Genomic DNA, 19,839 nt, shown 5'->3' with positions numbered 1-19,839 from the left:
GTAGAGAGCGAATAGACAGATGGTACTCAGTAATAGGATCTCTCCTGCCTGTGGTGAAGACATTAGAGTGAGAGAGGATGAATGGATGGATGTGTCACACCATCTCTCCTCTGTTAATATGTAGAGGAATCTTATTACAGCACCAGTCTAATGCGGCTGAGCAATGCATTGTGAATAATGTCATGAAAATATTATTACAACCATCCAATTCTCCTGTCTGTTCTACAAGCCTTCATCATTTATGAGTCAGGCCTTTGTGCTCTAAAATGAAGATAATTTTTTTATATTAAGGTCTATCTCGTCTGTTCTGTTTTCCCCTTTCCCCGCTCCATCTCCTTATGTTTTCCTTTCTCTCTCTTTTGTCATTCCCTCTCTCCCGCTCCCATTTCTCTCCCGCCCCCCCCTCATTCTCCAGGTGTGTCCTCTCTGATAGCTCTGGTGCAGTCGGCCCAGGGCGAGGACCAACCCAAGCTCAGCGTGTTGCTGTGTGAGGCGGTAGTGGCCGTATACCTGTCCCTGCTCATCCATGGCCTCGGCACTCACAACAGCAACGAGCTCTTCCGCCTCGCCGCTCATCCCCTCGGCAACAAGATGTGGGCGGCCGTATTTGGGGGCGGGGCAAAAATCGTCATCAAACCCAAGCGAAACGTTGAGATCGCTCCAGGTATACTTAGTAGACACCCCCTCACCCTTTCTACGCGCCCCAGCCCTCTTTATAAAACCCTGTTACCCTCCTCTACTGTCCTGCGTTTCAGTAACAGCCATAAAGATTCATACAAACAATGACAGGGTGACTGAAGGCACCGGTTCCCATCTGGTGTCACCACAGGTGTGTGAGAGTTGCATTGGACATACCATAGGAGAAGACAAGGTTTAAGGATACGTTTGCTACTTTTGAGCCTGTGGCCTATTTACGGGTTATCTATCACAATCCTATTATGAAGAGACATGTTTTCCATCAATTATTTCGATTTTGAGTGTTTTCCAAAATGGAAATTGTACAGTTGCATCAACAGTTATGTCCTATGTGAAACTTGTTTTTGAATATTATGCACTAACTCAAAACATCTATAAAATGCTGCACTCTTCTTTTGCCAGAAAGACCTATAGAGGCTGATATCAACACACCCCAGCCTTCCCGTTTTGGAAAACCGAATTGGGAAACACTGTGCTAGATAATCTGCTAATAGGCCCCAGTTTCAGAAATAGCAAACTTATCCTTTAACATATTAAAGGTTATTAAGCCTGTTCAGGGGCAGGCAAATGTATCTGGTTTCTGCCCGATCATTTCAAGCTTTCAGGGACAGAATATGCCCAGTCTTTATTTAACAACTGTTATGATCAGGCTTGATAAAGAAAAAAGAACAATTAACACATTTGTGGAAAGATAATGCAGAAACTTTTGTTTGGTTTCACGGAGACACACATAAACACCACATTTTCATGACTTTTCAGGAAAATCTAATTTTTTCTTCTAATCCCAATCCTTAACCTAACCTTCACCCAACCTCAATAAACAAACTTTAACGTCTATATTTAACTTAAATGATATCCCCAAAACTCTAAACCTAACCCATAAGCATGCAAAAGCATGTTATACATTGTACTGTCAAGACAGTTTGGTGTACATTTCAGAATCTAAATGGCTTCTATCCTCCCACAAGCAGCCTACTTGTTCATAACAAACACTTAAATTGAAACTAACTAATTATATGAAATAATAAAAGCATCTTCATTAAACTGAAACTCTAATAAAAAGCTAAACAAACAGCTCTAATAAGATAACAAAACTATAATAACCTTGCTTCCCTTCCCTCTCCTGTGCCAGATGATTTTGAGGCCGGCAGGCCAGAGCCGAGTCCCCCGAGTCCTAATGTCACTCAGACCCCCCAAACCGGGATAGATACAGGGAACACTGCAGCAAACCGCTGTGAGTTGTAGACTTGCAATGACAGAGTGCAGTGAAAAACTGTAGTACTGCTTTTGCAGTAGTCATTTGTAGTGCTGGTTTTGCAGTGGCCATTTTGCAGTGCTGGTTTTGCAGTGCAAGGAGCTAGATTGTTGTGCTATAATTGCAGTGATGTGGGTTTCCCATTGTGTGTTCCTCAGGCAGGAAGCTAGTATTTCTTGGAGACTACTAATTTGAACAGCATGGTTTTCTGAATAGACAGGACTATATCTCAGTCTTGAGTGGTGCTAGTGTGATGTGATCTCAATTCATGGTCCAGCCACTGTCCGGTCTCATTGTGAACCAGTGTGGGTGTTTGCCGGTGTGTTTGTTCAGTGTGCCGGAGTGTTTGTTCAGTGTGCCGGTGTGTTTGTTCAGTGTGCCGGTGTGTTTGTTCAGTGTGCCGGTGTGTTTGTTCAGTGTGCCGGTGTGTTTGTTCAGTGTGCCGGTGTGTTTTTTCAGTGTGCCGGTGTGTTTGTTCAGTGTGCCGGTGTGTTTGTTCAGTGTGCCGTTCAGTGTGTCTGCGTGCCGGTGTGTTTGTTCTGCGTGCCGGTGTGTTTGTTCTGCGTGCCGGTGTGTTTGTTCTGCGTGCCGGTGTGTTTGTTCAGCGTGCCGGTGTGTTTGTTCAGCGTGCCGGTGTGTTTGTTCAGCGTGCGCTGTGTTTGTTCAGCGTGCCGTTGTGTTTGTTCAGCGTGCCGTTGTGTTTGTTCAGCGTGCCGTTGTGTTTGTTCAGCGTGCCGTTGTGTTTGTTCAGCGTGCCGCTGTGTTTGTTCAGCGTGCCGGTGGGTTTGTTCAGTGTGCCGGTGTGTTTGTTCTGCGTGCCGGTGTGTTTGTTCAGTGTGCCGGTGTGTTTGTTCAGTGTGCCGCTGTGTTTGTTCAGTGTGCCGCTGTGTTTGTTCAGTGTGCCGCTGTGTTTGTTCAGTGTGCCGCTGTGTTTGTTTAGCGTGCGCTGTGTTTGTTCAGTGTGCCGGTGGGTTTGTTCAGTGTGCCGGTGGGTTTGTTCAGTGTGCCGGTTTTGCAGTGTTTCTGGGTTTCTGAGCATGGTTGCTTTGTGGTAAAGGTGTGTGTATGTGTGGTTTTTCTCATCTCATTGTTTCATCCCCATCTATCTGTCACCATAGTGGGAGCAGCAGGTAAAGCTAGAAAGGACTCATCATCATCATTGACCTCTGAACCTGACACATGGACTAAACCAGGTACATTCACTGGGCTAAGACTTTTGAACTTGCATTTAAACTTGATATATTTGCATCCATGTATAGCCCTCTTGCCTATAAAGCCAAGTGGGTTTTCAGTGTGTGTGTTAGAGTAAGAGTGGGGGAGTGAAGAGGGAGGGGAGGAGTACAGTTAAGAGGAAGATGTAGGAATAGAGACAATCTGGGTTTATTTATAAGAAGGCCAAGTCGTCAATAAGCATCAGCTCTGTTAAAGATCTGCTGCCTAGTACTGCTCTCTGGTCCTTGGGGTTACACTGCCTTTCAACCAGCTAACTGAACTTGATTAGAATATAATTAGGAATCAATCATATATTCATAACCATTCTTCTGTTTGTCTCAGAGGACACACTTGTATGACTTTATAGTCTGATGTCTGTCTGTGTTTGTTTATCTCTGGTCTGGTCTTGTATGCGTCTCATCTCCTTGGTCTACGTGGTTCCAGAGATAGTCATCCAAGATAACGGTTCAGGTCTGTGCAGAATTGTGTGTGTGTGTGTGTGTGTGTGCTTTCAACACTCTGAATGAAAGTTTCCGACTAACTCCATTTTCTAACCAAACCAGGGTTATATCCATAACCATGTGGACTGATCCGGAGGTAACTCTGTGGGTACTAGTCCTAACCGAAGCCCCTGTTTCCATTCGTGTCTGTATTGAGTGCCTCCCTCCAGCTGCATGTCTTAGGAGACAGAACGGTCCAATTCTCTCTCTTCCTGCACCCTCCTAGCCGTGCCGACCCCTCCCCCTGCCGAGGATGTGGACCGACTGAGACGGAGGTTTAACATGAGGATGCTGGTTCCTGGTCGTCCTGTGAAGGAGGTCCCTGCCACCCCGCCTCCCGTCCCAGTGGAGCGACCAGCCTACAGGGAGAAGTTTATTCCACCTGAGCTTAGCATGTGGGACTACTTTGTGGCCAAAGTAAGGCGTGATGCAGTTCCCGTTCTGATCGTTGTCACGGCATAAATACGCTCAGTGACCAGCCATCAACGCGTTACAAAACCAACCTCCCGCCCCCTCTACCCCTCCCCCCAGCCCTTCCTGCCCCTGTCAGACAGTGGAGCGTTGTACGACTCCGACGAGAGTGGGGCGGAGGATGATGATGATGACGACGATGATGCCTTCCTGTCAGACACACAGATGACGGAGCACTCCGATCCCAACTCGTACAGGTGCCATTTCATTTCCTGCATTTCTATGGTTTGTGGGGTCGAACGAGATTCACAACCAGTCCTCACTTTGGATGTGGCATTTTAGCCTTATCTCGCTCCCCCTCTCTGTCCCTCCCCCCTCTCTGTCCCTCCCCCTCTCTGTCCCTCCCCACTCTCTGTCCCTCCCCCCTATCCCAACCTCTCACTCCCTGTCACACTCTCTCTCGTTCTGTTTGCAGTTGGGCTCTCATGCGTCTGGTAATGGTTAAACTGGCGCTTCACAATGTCAAGACCTTCCTCCCGCTAACTGGACTGGACTTCACAGGTACAGACACGCTCATACAGAAATAGAAACATCTAAATCTAACCCTAACATTAACCTAACGGGTATGCCTAAACCAAACCATCAGGCCTAACCCTGAGTTCAACTCTAAACCTAGCCTATAATGCGACAAAAGCATTTTAAAAAGTGGGGACTTAGAAAAAGCTATCTTTTGATGTGACGTCTGGCTGTTTTAGTGAATATTGTTCCAGAAAACAGGGAAACAAGTGACAGAAAAACGCCACCACACACGCACGCCACCACAACACACATACAGCCATAATGGTCCCACAAAAACAAATGTTTCTCACTCTCCTCCTCCTCTTCTTCAATCAGACCTGCCGGTGACATCTCCTCTGTCCAATGCTGTTCTGAAGACATTAGAGAACTGGGAGACCATGTTGCTGGAGAGGATGAACAAGTTTGATGGTCCTCCCCCCAACTACATCAACACCTACCCCACAGACCTGAGTGCTGGAGGGGGGCCCGCCATCCTGAGACACAAGGCCATGCTGGAGCCTGACAACACTCCATTCAAGTAGCTATTATTCCAGTTCAGATACATGAACATTACTGTATGTATAAACATAAACAGATGCGGACTCACAACCGCCATGCTGACTTGTTCTCACGTGTGTGTCGTCTCCTTCAGGAATAAGAGCCATGCGTCATTCCCTGCACGACGTCTCTGGCACTTCCTGGTGAAACAGGAAGTCCTTCAGGAGACACTGATCCGGTACATCTTCACTAAGAAGAGGAAGCAAAGCGAGGTAAGAAGCTTAACTGGGCCTCTGGTACCACCTGTGTCTGTCTGTCTTTACGTCTGTCTGTCACTTCCCCTCTACACTGGAAGTAGGTCTGGTCTGAGAAATCAGGTGAGCTTTATTTTACACCTATTTACCTGGTCATCACTTAGGAATAATAATATTTTCTTTTTGTGTGTGGTGGAGTTTTTATTTTGTTGTTGTTGAATATTGCTTCCTTTAATCACCCATCCATAATACACTTAAACTGTCCTTATTTAAGTTGGTCCAAGACAACTGCAAGCTATGGGTGTTGACAGACAGCGCCTGAAGCACGTCTTTTACCAGCCCTCATTGCTGTCGGAAAAAATGAATAGCCTACACTCGACTATGTTTAGTGTCTAGTGAGATCTGTGACTGACTTTATGATAGTCAATAACCAAGTGGAATAAGAATTATTGAGGAATGGGCTTTTTTGGGTCTTTTTATTTTTTCCATCCAAAGATCAGATGATTGCCAATTCCAATTGCTGGTCGATCTAGCGTGCATCAGTAGTTTCACCTACGCATAACAGATTTGAATAATCACATTCCATATCATGTGCAAAAGTAATTTATCGTCACCCGACATTGAAATGATTAAAGGGATTTTGATAACCCCTAAATAAAATCAACTGTTCCTGTAGGATTTCCTCGAAGGTTTTCTGTTACTGCAGTGTTTGCCATGGTCCCCAAGGAGCAGACAAAAGATACAGGAGCTCCTCGTTGAAAGTTAGAGATCAGGAGAGGGATATAAAAAATGTATGTCCAAGGTATCATCATTGAGCACTGTGAAGATCATCATTAGGAAATGGAGTCAAGATGGCACCACCAGGACATTGCAAAGATCTGGAAAAGTTTATCAGGGAGGCGACCAAAGTGCCAACAGCAGCCTTAAAGGAGCTGTAGGAACACGGACTCTGGTCACAGTAGGGGGGACAATGAATAGTTTCAAGTATAATATCAAGGTATGTTGGCGCTAATCCTGATGCCCTCTACCATTCTATAATCTGAAATTATAGAATAATGCAATGTACCCCAACCCCCGCTACCCCACACTACAATGTCCTCTCTAATGCAATAGCAACCAAAAAAACAAGCAATAAATACATTCTTTACTTAGTAACATGTTACATATTTCAAAGAAATTACCCCATGTTTTTGTTCTCCTCACCCGGCACAGCCAGAAGAGGACTGGTCACCCCTCTGTGCCTGGGTCCTCTCTAGGTTTCTTCCTAAAATTCGACCTTCTTAGGGAGTTTTTCCCAGCCACTGAAATTCAACACTACTGTTGTTTGCTCCTTGGGGTTTAAGGCCGGGTGTCTCTGTAAAGCACTTTGTGACAACTGCTGTTGTAAAAAGGGCTTTATAAATACATTTGATTGATTGATTGCCTGTCCAGGACTAGAATACATTTTATTGGATTTAAGTGCATCCAGCCTGTAATTTCTGCTGGCTGTTTTCCTAAGCCCCAAAACACATTGGCTCCACAATGCTTCTAGCATACAGAGCATATCATTCACTCATATCATTCCCTCTTTATTATGTCTGAGCCACCTGAAAACATTTTGCCATTGAGCATCAAAACTTTGTTTATTACAAGATCTAAAATATTAAATCACTCATCAAGCTTTATAAATAATCACAGTCAATATTATTGTTGTCTATTTTCGTTGTTAACCTATGTTTCTTGTTAATTTAACTTGCATTAAAAACGCATCTGAGCTGTAGGCTTTTCATGCTTGCCTTGACGCCACATCAATTATCCTCCTCCTTCAACTTCCTTCAGCTGTAGGCTACTTGGCTATGCTGCTTGCGCTCATCCAGCGTCTTCACCTTCATATATTTATATTGTTAGTGACTTAAATATGTTTATTTACACTGTATATTGCATGTAAAATATTGTTGGGGACAGTAGCCTACACACCCTAATCTCATCATCTTTTCATCAGTCATCTTTGTCTGTCTCGCGCACTCAATTGAAAAAAATCTGTGTTTCTACTAGACATCATCTGAAACATTAACAAATGTTACGCGGATTGGATGTAGTTTTGGCATTATTCCGTTTCTTTTAAATGTTTTGACATGCATGGGTGTAAAAGAAAACTAGGATGCACTTGTTTTTTTGACGTTACTCATCTCTGCGACATCAGGACTGTTAAGGTCCTGTATGCATGGTTGCCAGATCATTGACAGTAAAAGTCCTCAAAACGCTGTATCTTCTATATAACCCTATCTGTAAATTGACCCGCCCAAGCCCATTAAAAATAGCCCAAGTATGGGGAAACCTACCCATCTGGCAACCCTGCCAATATGCAAAAAGTTTCCTCCTATTTGACATGGCCTGTAGCCTTCTGCGAAGACAGCTGGAATGCATTTGGAAAATCCAGGTGTGCTTGGTTGATAGAGACCTATGAACACAGACTATTTAGGGTTATTTTATCAGGTGAATTGTCTGGAACACATTCTCATTTACACCAACCACCTGTGCAACTGCAGGACGGGGAATTAATGAGTTGATGAGGGGTCAGGGAAGATTAGGTAGCCCTGTGGGCACTCAAGACACATTTGCTGCTGTAACCTGAGCAAAAGTTACTTGCACCTTTTGCAAATGATAAGATAAAAATGGTTGGACATGACTTGTCTTGATTTTAGCCTTTACACTAACAAAGATGCATTTTCAATAAGGTTGTTGACCTTTGATGTCCATGTAAAATTATTTCCCAGATAAGGTTTTGGCCAAACCACGTGAATATTGGGTCCTAGTGTAATTTAGACATAACTTGATACATTATGGACTAATTAATGCACTAACTAATTCAATTCATTTTAACTCACACACACACACACACAAACATAAAGACATGCACTAACACACACAACCACCTGTTGTTATTATGGTTTTAACGGCCTTGTATTGTGTAATCAAGAACAGAGCAAAGTTCATTGTATTCTGTATTGTCTACACTTTATTAGTACGATTATCGTTAGCATTATTATTAAAATGATCATTATCACGTCTGCAAACATCCGCTAAGACCGTAAGGAAGACCAAGACACTAACACAGAGAGACAGACACTAACACAGAGAGACAGACCACTAACACAGAGAGACAGACCACTAACACAGAGAGACAGACCACTAACACAGAGAGACAGACCACTAACACAGAGAGACAGACACTAACACAGAGAGACAGACACTAACACAGAGAGACAGAACACTAACACAGAGAGACAGACCACTAACACAGAGAGACAGACCACTAACACAGAGAGACAGACCACTAACACAGAGAGACAGACACTAACACAGAGAGACAGACACTAACACAGAGAGACAGACACTAACACAGAGAGACAGACACTAACACAGTAAGACACACCCTTAAATAGTGCATTTGCTCTAACAAGCGCATGCATGCATGCGTACACATACATACCTGTATAATGACTAAATAGATCCTGCTTCTTCAAGACTAAGGTAGACCGTTAAAGATTTTATCCAGCCTCTTTAATGTCAGAGGCGGGTAGATTTTTCCTTTGGCATTGAGACGTAAATGCCCTCCACCCTCCGTCATTACATTGAGGGAGACCTCTCTTATCTCCTCAGCACTGCTCTAAAATACACTCCAGTCCGTGTGATAGGGCATTGTTTGGGTTGGAAGAAGCTTTAGTCCGATTCTCCCACTGACTGTGTGCACATGTGTGTGACTGTGTGCACATGTGTGTGCATTTGTGTGGTTGTTTGGTTGTGTGTTTCGGTGTGGTTGGTTGGTTGTGTGTTTGAGTGGTTGTATGGTTCTGTGTTTGTGTGGTAGTTTTGGTTTGTCTGATTGTACCTGCATGTATCATCCAGTCAACCTTCTTCATCTTTTTTTTTTCTCTCCGTTTCATGTTTTGTTTGTTGTCGTGCATGTGTGATGTGATGTGTTTGTATTTGTGTGGTGTGTTTATTTGTGTTGTGTAGTGTGTAGAAGACCATGTGGATCTGCTCATCCCAAACTGTGTAGCTGGAGCGCACAGGTCTAACAAGGTAGTATGAGCCAGTCTGTCTCTGCAGTAGATAACTGCTCAGCCCTGTTTCCCTTCTAGTCATTGCTGGACACAATTTCACCCCACCGGGCCTACCACTGCCTATGTCTGATCATTGATCACTAACCCCACTACCTTAACCCACCAATCACCATGTCTGATCACCACCACTGATCACTAACCCCACTACCTAACCCACCAATCACCATGTCTGGTCACCACTGATCACTAACCCCACTACCTTAACCCACCAATCACCATGTCTGATCACCACCACTGATCACTAACCCCACTACCTAACCCACCAATCACCATGTCTGGTCACCACTGATCACTAACCCCACTACCTTAACCCACCAATCACCATGTCTGGTCACCACTGATCACTAACCCCACTACCTTAACCCACCAATCACCATGTCTGGTCACCACTGATCACTAACCCCACTACCTATCCCACCAATCACTATGATCATTAGCTGGAGGGAGTGTTGATCATTATTATCTTCATGAAGGGGACTTGCCCTAGTGTCCACTGCCGTTCAACCATCTTGATCCTGCAAGCTTACCTCATGCTTCAGGTGGAATTTACTGAGAGAAGCGGTAAGGATGGTGGATGAGGCTAGATAGAAAGTAAGGAGAAGACATTGACTTGGAGAATTAGGACATAGCCAACCTGGAGAACTTAAGCCCTTTCTGTCTCTCTTTATCAGGTAACACTGTCTCTATATCCACTGGCTAATACACTGTCTATCTTACTACCAGCTAACACTCCCTGTCTCTATCTCCACTGGCTAACACACTACTGTCTGTCTCAGTATACCAACTAACACACTTTACTGCCTAAAACACTGTCTGTCTCTGCTGTCGTTATCCCTAACACCCTACACTCTCTATCTCCAATAGCTAAAACACTGTTTCACTCTCTCTGCCTAGACAAGTTAAACTGCCAGTCAGTCTCTCTATACCCCCACTGCCTAACTCACTGTGTCTATCCTTAATTTTCCTGCTACAGGGACCGTTCGTCTGCTTCCGGAGTAGATTCATTATCCCTCTCTAATATTGACTTGTTCCAGCCGGTCCTCCAGCTCTGACAGACGTCATGTGGCCCTAACCTGCATGTTCTTCCTGGGTGCTGACTGCTGTGTGGTGTCGGGGTCAGTGTAGGGGTGTCCTGAGCCATAGTGTGCGTTGTCATACTGTGCTTGTGCTAAATGATGCTTTGTGTTGTCGTAATGTGTTTCCAGGTGGAGGCAGATCTGGGCTACCCAGGAAAGAATGCCAAGATTATCCATAAGGAGTCTGACATCATTATGGCCTTTGCAATCAACAGGGTGAGACCCAGTGCATTCCCTCGCTAACGCACGCTCATAGCTCCCACGTCTGGCTCCGACAATGAATGTGCGGAGTGGATTCCATTACAAGTGACATCGACTCTGCATTTGACTTTACATGGAAATGTAATTGGGACTGCGGTTTCTTTCCGTCCCTCTGTCCAGGCTAACTCCAATGAGATAGTGCTGGCGTCCACTCATGACGTGCAGGAAGTGGATGTGTCCACTCTGTTAGCTGCTCAGCCCTACACCTGGATAGGAGAGGACTTCGACAAAGAGTCTCGCAGGTCAGTTCACAGACACACAACTTAAAAAGCAAAAATAAAAAATGTGGTTACTTTTTTCCTTCCATATCCTTTTTTCTATTTCTTTTTTGCCTGAACCTAATCTTAAGACAACATTTTGGTCTTGCCAAAGTAGGGATACAGGCGTTGTACAGGCGGTTGTCTTCTACATTCTATATGCCTTTATCTCCTCAGTTCTGATGATGTGGACTACCGTTCATCCCACACAAACATCTCCCAGGCTTCCTCAACCCCTTCCCACTTTGCTCCTAAAGACGTTTCAGCTTCTGCATCCATGCCCTGGCTGGGAACTGGGCAGACGACCATGGGCGCTAGTGTGGTACAACACAAACACACACACACCACCAACATACCCAGTGCATCCACAACAGACCTTATACAGCAGGATATCACAGTGTTTTCCAAGTTTCCTGTGACTGTACATTTGGCATGGTCTCTGTTAGTGCTGTTGTCCATTGAGAGTGGTAGTTGTGTGTCTGACCAGTAGGGGGCAGTAGTGAAGCCTCATACCCTCTCAGGTTTTTTTTATTATGAAAACTCCCTCCTTATTCCCTCTCTCCATTCTGATATGGTGTCATAAATTCATTATGCATTACCTACAACAGAAAACTTTGAAGTTTAGCAGACACAACAGTTTGGAACACGCTTGGGTTTGAAACACAAAGAGGGTTTGGACCATAGAACAGGTTTGGAACACACACAGGTTTGGATCACAAGTGGGTTCAGAACACGGTGGTTTGGAACACATAACAATTTGAAACACACTGCGATTTGAACGTCCAGTGGTTTGGGACAAACTGCTGTTTACAGCATACGGACATACAGTTGATATAAAAAGTCTACACACCCATGTTAAAATGCCAGGTTGTGATGTAAAAGAATGAGACAAAGATAAATCATGTCAGAACTTTTTCCCCCTTTAATGTGACCTATAATGTTTTTTATAGAAAACACACAATAACCTGGTTGCATAAGTGTGCACACCCTTAAACTAATACTTAGTTGAAGCACCTTTTGCTTTTATTACAACACTCAGTCTTTTTGGGTAGAAGTCTATTAGCATGGCACATCTTGATGTGGCAATATTTGCCCTCTGTTCATTGCAAAAGCGCTCCAAATCTGTCAGATTGCAAGGACATCTCCTGTGCACAGCCCTCTTCAGATCACCCCACCGATGTTCAATTGGATTCCGGGCTGGGCTCTGGCTGGGCCATTCCAAAATGTTAATCTTCTTCTGGTGAGGCCATGCTTTTGTGTATCTGGATGCATGCTTTGTGTCTTGTTGTTCTGAAAGATGAACTTCATCTTCAGCTTTCTAATGGACGTCTGAAGGTTTTGTGCCAAAAATGCCTGGTATTTGGAACTGTTCATAATTCCCTCCACCCTGACTAAGGCCACGGTTCCAGCTGATGAAAAACAGCCCCAAAGCATGATGCTGCCACCACCATGCTTCACTGTGGGTATGGTGTTCTTTGGGTGATGTGCAGTGTTGTTTTTGCACCAAATATACCTTTTGGAATTATGGCCAAAATGTTCAACCTTGGTTTCATCAGACCATAACACATTTTCCCACGTGCTATTGGGGGACTTGATGTTTGTTTTTGCAAACTTCAGCCGGGCTTGGATGTTTTTCTTTGTAAGAAAGGGCTTCTGTCTTGCCACCCTACCCCATAGCCCATTCATATGAAGATTACGGGAGATGTACCACTCAGCAAGTATTTGCCAGAAATTCCTGCAGTTTCTTTAGTGTTGCTGTAGGCCTCTTGGAAGCCTCCCTGACCAGTTTTCTTCTAGTCTTTTCATACATTTTTGGAGGGATGTCCAGTTCTTAGTAATGTCTCTGTTTCTCCACTTGATGATGACTGTCTTCACTGTGTTCCATGGTATATCTAATGCTTTGGAAATTATTTTGTACCCTTCTCCTGACTGAAATTTTTCAACAATGAGATGCTTTGGAAGCTCTTTGCCGACCATGGAGATGCAACTAAGAAAATGTCAGGAAAATCCTACTAGAACAGCTGAACTTTATTTGTGATTAATCAGAGTCACTTTAAATGATGGCAGGTGTGCCATCACTTCTATAAATAGAAATGACTTCTATTTAACATGGGTTTGAATGTGATTGGTTAATTCTGAACACAGCCACATCCCCAGAGGGTGTGCACACTTATGCAACCAGGTTATTGTAAGGTTTCTATTTTTCATTTTTCCCCCTTGAAGATTTCAGTTTGTTTTTCAATTGAATTCACATTATAGGTCACATTACAAGTGGAAAAAGTTCTGACATGATTTATCTTTGTCTCATTCTTTTACATCACAAAAAACCTGGCATTTTAACAGGGGTGTGCAGTTTTTTTATATACACTGTATATGGTCTCTTCATATTCTGTCTCTGTGTCTCTGATCTGAGGCCCACTACCTAGGCGCTGTCCAGTGTGTATTGACTCGTTGTCTTTATCAGGCCAAACAGTCAGAGTGGAGGACTAAACAGGCCAGTAGATGAGTCTATGTAGCCAGAGATAGGCATTGTGTGTGTTTATGTGAGACGGAGGGTACAGTATCAACAGGCAGATACACTGCGCTCACAACGTCCCTTTCACTGCCCAAGGTACTGACCTGCGTCACCACATCACTGAGTTCTCAAATATGGCCTAGTTCAAGTGATAATTCCAGTGTGGAGAGGTCTGTTGCCGCTAGGGGAAATATTTCATGGTTTTGTGATGATAAGTATTAAGACATAGCTGTGGGGTTCAGTGTCGTTGGCTACTGCTGTCATACATGTCCCGCTCCTGATGATGAAGCCCTTCAGAGTTAAAGTTGTAATTTAATTTGAAGAAACACCCTGAAAATCGCAGCATCTCTTCAGTCTGTTCAGTTTGCCTATGAGCCTGAAGTGCGTATTGTGGGGTCTTTGTGGGGCAAATGTTCTCTTTCCTCATGTCTTACGTTGTGGAAATGTTGCTTTTCAGATTATGAAGAGGAACCTTAACAATGTGAAGAGAATGACCTCCCACCCCATATACCAATATTGTAAGTACCGTATGTCTGTCTCTCCAGGTATACCAAAACATTATTTGAATGTGCTAATTCAGTTCATAACTGGTTTATTATAGGAATAAGGCAGCTTGAGGTATATCACCAGTGTTCCATGGCTGTGTTCTGTATGCAGGCACGTCCAGGTGTTGTCTTATGCTAACTGTTCCTACTCGTGCTGTATTTGCCATATACTACGCATCTTGCCCTGAACGTGTGTCTGTGTCTGTGTTAGATATGACTGGGGCTCAGGATGGCAGTGTCCGTATGTTTGAGTGGAACAGGCCGCAACAACTCATCTGCTTCAGACAGGCCGGCAATGCCAGAGTCACACGCCTCTATTTCAACTCCCAGGGAAACAAGGTGCGCATACACACACACACGCGCACGCACACACACACACACACACAGCCATGTTCCCTGAGACCATCATTTATTCATTATTATGAAATTCTGAATGCTGACAGGCATGATATGTGAGACGTAAACCACAGGTGAGACATCATGTGACTCATTACACACTTTTTACTGCTTTAGTTGCGTTGGTGACTGGTTTATGATGCCTATAAGGCATTTTGGTGTTTGTGTTATATTGGCCATTTAATCACTGTTATTTTAATGTACGGGTTTTATAAAAGCTGTAAGTCACAATAGGCAGGGCTTTATGCTGAATACAGTCAGTGGTGAATTCATTGACTGGTACATGACCCCATTTACCTGTGATTGTATTCACCATATTATAACTAATGGTCCCTTCAGCGTATTCTCCCTGAAACCATCCTCACACATTGTGTTGTCATTTTCTAGTGTCCCCCTGAGACCATCTCTCCTACTGGGATCTGGAGACCGTTATTCATGCATTCATTTCCTCCCGTCTGGACTATTGTAACTCACTGTATATGGGAGTCTGTCGGTCTTCCTTGTCTCACCTTCAGCTTGTCTAAAAGGCAGCTGCTAGGCTTTTAACCGGTACAAAGAAGAGAGAAAGCATCACCCCTCTATTGGCCTCTCTCCACTGGCTACATGTTAAATATAGGATTGATTTTCAGGTTATTTTATTTGTTTTTAATGTGCTACATGGATCAGCACTCTCCTATATTTCTGACCTTCTTAGCCACCACTCTTCCCCCAGGACCATAAGGTCTTCCAACCAACTGCTTTTCGATGCTCTTTTTTGCCGGACCAAGTAAGCGGGGCCGACCTAGAAGAGTGATTGTCTCTGACTGAGTCTGTCCATCCCTGACTGACTGACTGACTGACTGACTACCCCTTGTTAAATAGTGTAGTGGTTAGAGATACGGGCTCCGCAACAACAGGTCCTGTGTTCGACTCCTGTGTTTTTTCTGCCTGAGGTTCAGGATAGAGAAAAACTTTGCTGCCTATAACTTAATGTAGCTACGTAATAGGAAGACTGAAATAAAACGGTTCTGGTGGACATGAGGATTTGTTCAGGAAAGACAAACACTTCGCTGGCTACACGATTCTCTCGTCTTTTCACTTGAGAAAAAAGTCAGTTAGAAATATATCGTCACCTGTATTGATAGATACTCAATGTCATTCACGAATGGTTAATTAGCTGTTAAAACGGCCAGTGGTTAAAGAGGATTTGTTCAGAATAGACAAAGACTTCACTGGCTACAACATTCTATAGCTACGGGAAGCCTAAAATGAAACTGTTTGCTGTAGTGATGACCAAACGAGGCTTCATTATGTTCATTTTAGCAGCAGGATATTATGCTGGCAGCACTCAGATTTTCATTATCACAATAAAAGCTGTCATTGACATTTAGAAGGCCATATAATTAACAATCTAGTATGTAAAAAAAGAACAGGCAAGAACAACATTGTAAAGGGCATTAAACATAAAATGACAGACTAAATTGACAGACTAGATTGTTAATTATATCGCCATATATAATTCAGTGATGGCTGTTATTTTGAAAAAGAATGTCTGAGCTAGCATAATATCCTGCTGCTAGAAGAACGGCCATCACTAGTTTACTTTTATATTGCAACTATTTCTGGTGGATTTTCGAATGATGTCTTTGCATTTCTTCGGGATAGTTAAACACTTCACTGGCTACACGATTCTCTCGTCTTTTCACTAGACTTAAGTTTTTCGTCACCTATATTGATACAGTAGTTATTGTATCAATGTAATTCACGAATGGCAAATAAGCTGTTAAAACGACCACTGGCAAAAGCCATACAGTTAATAGATGCTATTTGTGGTGGAGGTAAACTTAATAAGAAACGTTACTCAGTTTAACTCAATGCTTAATGGTGTCTAACCAAATATTCAAACTTGGCGGGATGTTAATGCATGACAACATTATATAATGTGAATATGCTATACTGAGAACCGGCAAATGGTCAGCTCTTTCACGTGGGCGACCGAGGTTAGAATCTTGAGTGGGCAGCCATGGTCAACACTTTCTATTGCGGGCCGGCTGAACTAGGCTTGCCTGGTTTCTTGTTTCTTTAGCATTTGAGTCTGCATATGGTTAGGAAAATGTGCTTGTCTGTCATGTCATGAAAATATGTTTAGTTGCTATATGTTTTATGTATGGTTTTCTTTTTGCTGTCCTAGACACTTCATTGTACAGCACTTTGGTTGACTCTTGTTGTTTTTAAATGTGCTTTATAAATAAATGTGACTTGACTTAACATGTCTCACCAGTGTGGTGTTGCCGATGGTGAAGGCTTCCTTAGTCTATGGCAGGTCAACCAGACCTCCTCCAACCCCAAGCCCTACCTGGTACGTAACCCCCCCCCCCCCACACACACACACACACTTTTTGTCTGTTTAGATAACACAACCTTTTCCGTCCCGCTCCACTGTCCTCCTGTAACTTCTCTTCCCATCTGTCTTCTCTCCTTTCTTCTCTCTGTCTGTCCTCTCGTATCTCCCTGTAGAGTTGGCAGTGCCACTCCAAGACATGTGGTGATTTTGCCTTCGTCACTTCCTCCAGTCTCATCGCTACTGCAGGACAGTCCAATGACAGCAGGTTAGTACACACCCCAAAGTTCTTAAATCCCTGTATATAGATAACATTACATGCTATAACTACACATGTCAACATTACATGCTATAACTACACCTGTCAACATTACATGTTATAACTACACCTGTCAACATTACATGCTATAACTACAACTGTCAACATTACATGTTATAACTACAACTGTCAACATTACGTGCTATAACTACACCTGTCAACATTACATGCTATAACTACAACTGTCAACATTACATGCTATAACTACACCTGTCAACATTACATGCTATAACTACAACTGTCAACATTACATGTTATAACTACATGTTACATGTAGTTATAACATGTAATGTTATAATTACAACTGTCAACATTACATGCTATAACTACACCTGTCAACATTACATGTTATAACTACAACTGTCAACATTACATGCTATAACTACACCTGTCAACATTACATGTTATAACTACAACTGTCAACATTACATGCTATAACTACACCTGTCAACATTACATGCTATAACTACAACTGTCAACAATACATGTTATAACTACACCTGTCAACATTACATGCTATAACTACAACTGTCAACATTACATGTTATAACTACAACTGTCAACATTACGTGCTATAACTACACCTGTCAACATTACATGCTATAACTACAACTGTCAACATTACATGCTATAACTACACCTGTCAACATTACATGCTATAACTACAACTGTCAACATTACATGCTATAACTACAACTGTCAACATTACATGCTATAACTACAACTGTCAACATTACATGTTATAACTACAACTGTCAACATTACATGCTATAACTACAACTGTCAACATTACATGCTATAACTACACCTGTCAACATTACATGCTATAACTACACCTGTCAACATTACATGCTATAACTACAACTGTCAACATTACATGCTATAACTACACCTATCAACATTACATGCTACAACTACACCTGTCAACATTACATGCTACAACTACACCTGTCAACATTACATGCTACAACTACACCTGTCAACATTACATGTTATAACAACACCTTTCAACATTACATGTTATAACAACACCTTTCAACATTACATGTTATAACAACACCTTTCAACATTACATGCTATAACTACACCTGTCAACATTACATGCTACAACTACACCTGTCAACATTACATGCTATAACTACACCTGTCAACATTACATGCTACAGCTACACCAGTCAACATTACATGTTATAACTACAACTGTCAACATTACGTGCTATAACTACACCTGTCAACATTACATGCTATAACTACAACTGTCAACATTACATGCTATAACTACACCTGTCAACATTACATGCTATAACTACAACTGTCAACATTACATGCTATAACTACAACTGTCAACATTACATGCTATAACTACAACTGTCAACATTACATGCTATAACTACAACTGTCAACATTACATGTTATAACTACAACTGTCAACATTACATGCTATAACTACACCTGTCAACATTACATGCTATAACTACAACTGTCAACATTACATGCTATAACTACAACTGTCAACATTACATGCTATAACTACACCTGTCAACATTACATGCTATAACTACAACTGTCAACATTACATGCTATAACTACACCTATCAACATTACATGCTACAACTACACCTGTCAACATTACATGCTACAACTACACCTGTCAACATTACATGCTACAACTACACCTGTCAACATTACATGTTATAACAACACCTTTCAACATTACATGTTATAACAACACCTTTCAACATTACATGCTATAACTACACCTGTCAACATTACATGCTACAACTACACCTGTCAACATTACATGCTACAACTACACCTGTCAACATTACATGCTATAACTACACCTGTCAACATTACATGCTACAGCTACACCAGTCAACATTACATGTTATAACTACACCTGTCAACATTACATGTTATAACTTCACCTGTCTAAAACACCCTGCAGTAACTAATGAATGAATGTTCTCATTCTCTTCCAGAAACGTCTGCCTTTGGGACACTCTGATTTCACCCAGCAACGCCATGGTGCATGGTGAGTAGAAAATGAAGCAACGTTTTAATTTCACTCCCTTTACTCTACCTCAGTAGATGAACCCTTTGTGTCCTTGAAAGTGATCAGATAAATGAGTGGCAGGTATAATTCTTCCTTAGTGTGTTGACATTGTGACTCATCCGTCGCCCGTCTCTCCAGCCTTTCCATGCCATGAGAACGGTGCCACTGTGTTGCAGTACGCGCCCAAGCAGCAGCTGTTGATTTCGGGGGGAAGGAAGGGCTTTGTGTGTGTGTTTGACATCCGGCAGAGACAGCTCCTACACACCTTCCAGGCTCACGACTCCGCTATCAAGGCCCTGGCGCTCGATGCCTCTGAAGACTTCTTTGTCACCGGCTCAGCTGAGGGGAACATGAAGGTGATCGCAGAGAGTTAAGGGTTACCAAGGAATTGCCAACAATCAACTCCGCAAACACAGCACACTTAGGTTTTTATTTGATATGAGGAAAATGTAGTTTAAATCCTCCTGAATTGAAACTAAGCTGAGTTGATTGTTTACTGAGCCATGTTAACCACTTACCAGTCCTCTGTAATCCCTTATATGCTGCATGTCCAAGTAACAGGATGGACTTGTGAAGGGCGTTATTTCATTGCCTTAATGATTAT

General features: G+C 42.8%; 1 protein-coding gene across 5 annotated transcripts in view; it reads left to right on the top strand.

Moving 5' to 3' along the window:
* The window catches only part of dmxl2 (Dmx-like 2), a 54,682-nt gene that overhangs the window by 32,623 nt on the left and 2,220 nt on the right, over positions 1-19,839 (top strand). Inside the window, exons 39-56 of one of the 5 annotated variants that reach the window (XM_029114741.2) lie at positions 416-664; positions 3,070-3,144; positions 3,608-3,634; positions 3,890-4,080; positions 4,195-4,331; positions 4,550-4,635; positions 4,969-5,170; positions 5,285-5,402; positions 9,384-9,449; positions 10,696-10,782; positions 10,948-11,069; positions 11,262-11,406; positions 14,057-14,117; positions 14,356-14,483; positions 16,801-16,878; positions 17,037-17,128; positions 19,162-19,214; positions 19,374-19,591. In XM_029114741.2, the coding sequence (XP_028970574.1) occupies positions 416-664; positions 3,070-3,144; positions 3,608-3,634; positions 3,890-4,080; positions 4,195-4,331; positions 4,550-4,635; positions 4,969-5,170; positions 5,285-5,402; positions 9,384-9,449; positions 10,696-10,782; positions 10,948-11,069; positions 11,262-11,406; positions 14,057-14,117; positions 14,356-14,483; positions 16,801-16,878; positions 17,037-17,128; positions 19,162-19,214; positions 19,374-19,591 (2,135 nt within the window). Of the gene's footprint in view, positions 1-415; positions 665-3,069; positions 3,145-3,607; positions 3,635-3,889; positions 4,081-4,194; positions 4,332-4,549; positions 4,636-4,968; positions 5,171-5,284; positions 5,403-9,383; positions 9,450-10,463; positions 10,602-10,695; positions 10,783-10,947; positions 11,070-11,261; positions 11,407-14,056; positions 14,118-14,355; positions 14,484-16,800; positions 16,879-17,036; positions 17,129-19,161; positions 19,215-19,373; positions 19,592-19,839 lie in introns of those variants that run through there. The other 4 variants (XM_029114742.2, XM_029114743.2, XM_029114748.2 and 1 more) reach the window with 4 other exon arrangements.

This window comes from Esox lucius, chromosome 2 (genome assembly GCF_011004845.1).
Source record: "Esox lucius isolate fEsoLuc1 chromosome 2, fEsoLuc1.pri, whole genome shotgun sequence".
In the NCBI taxonomy this organism is placed as follows: Eukaryota; Metazoa; Chordata; class Actinopteri; order Esociformes; family Esocidae; genus Esox; species Esox lucius.
This window is presented reverse-complemented; position numbering and strand designations above follow the sequence as displayed.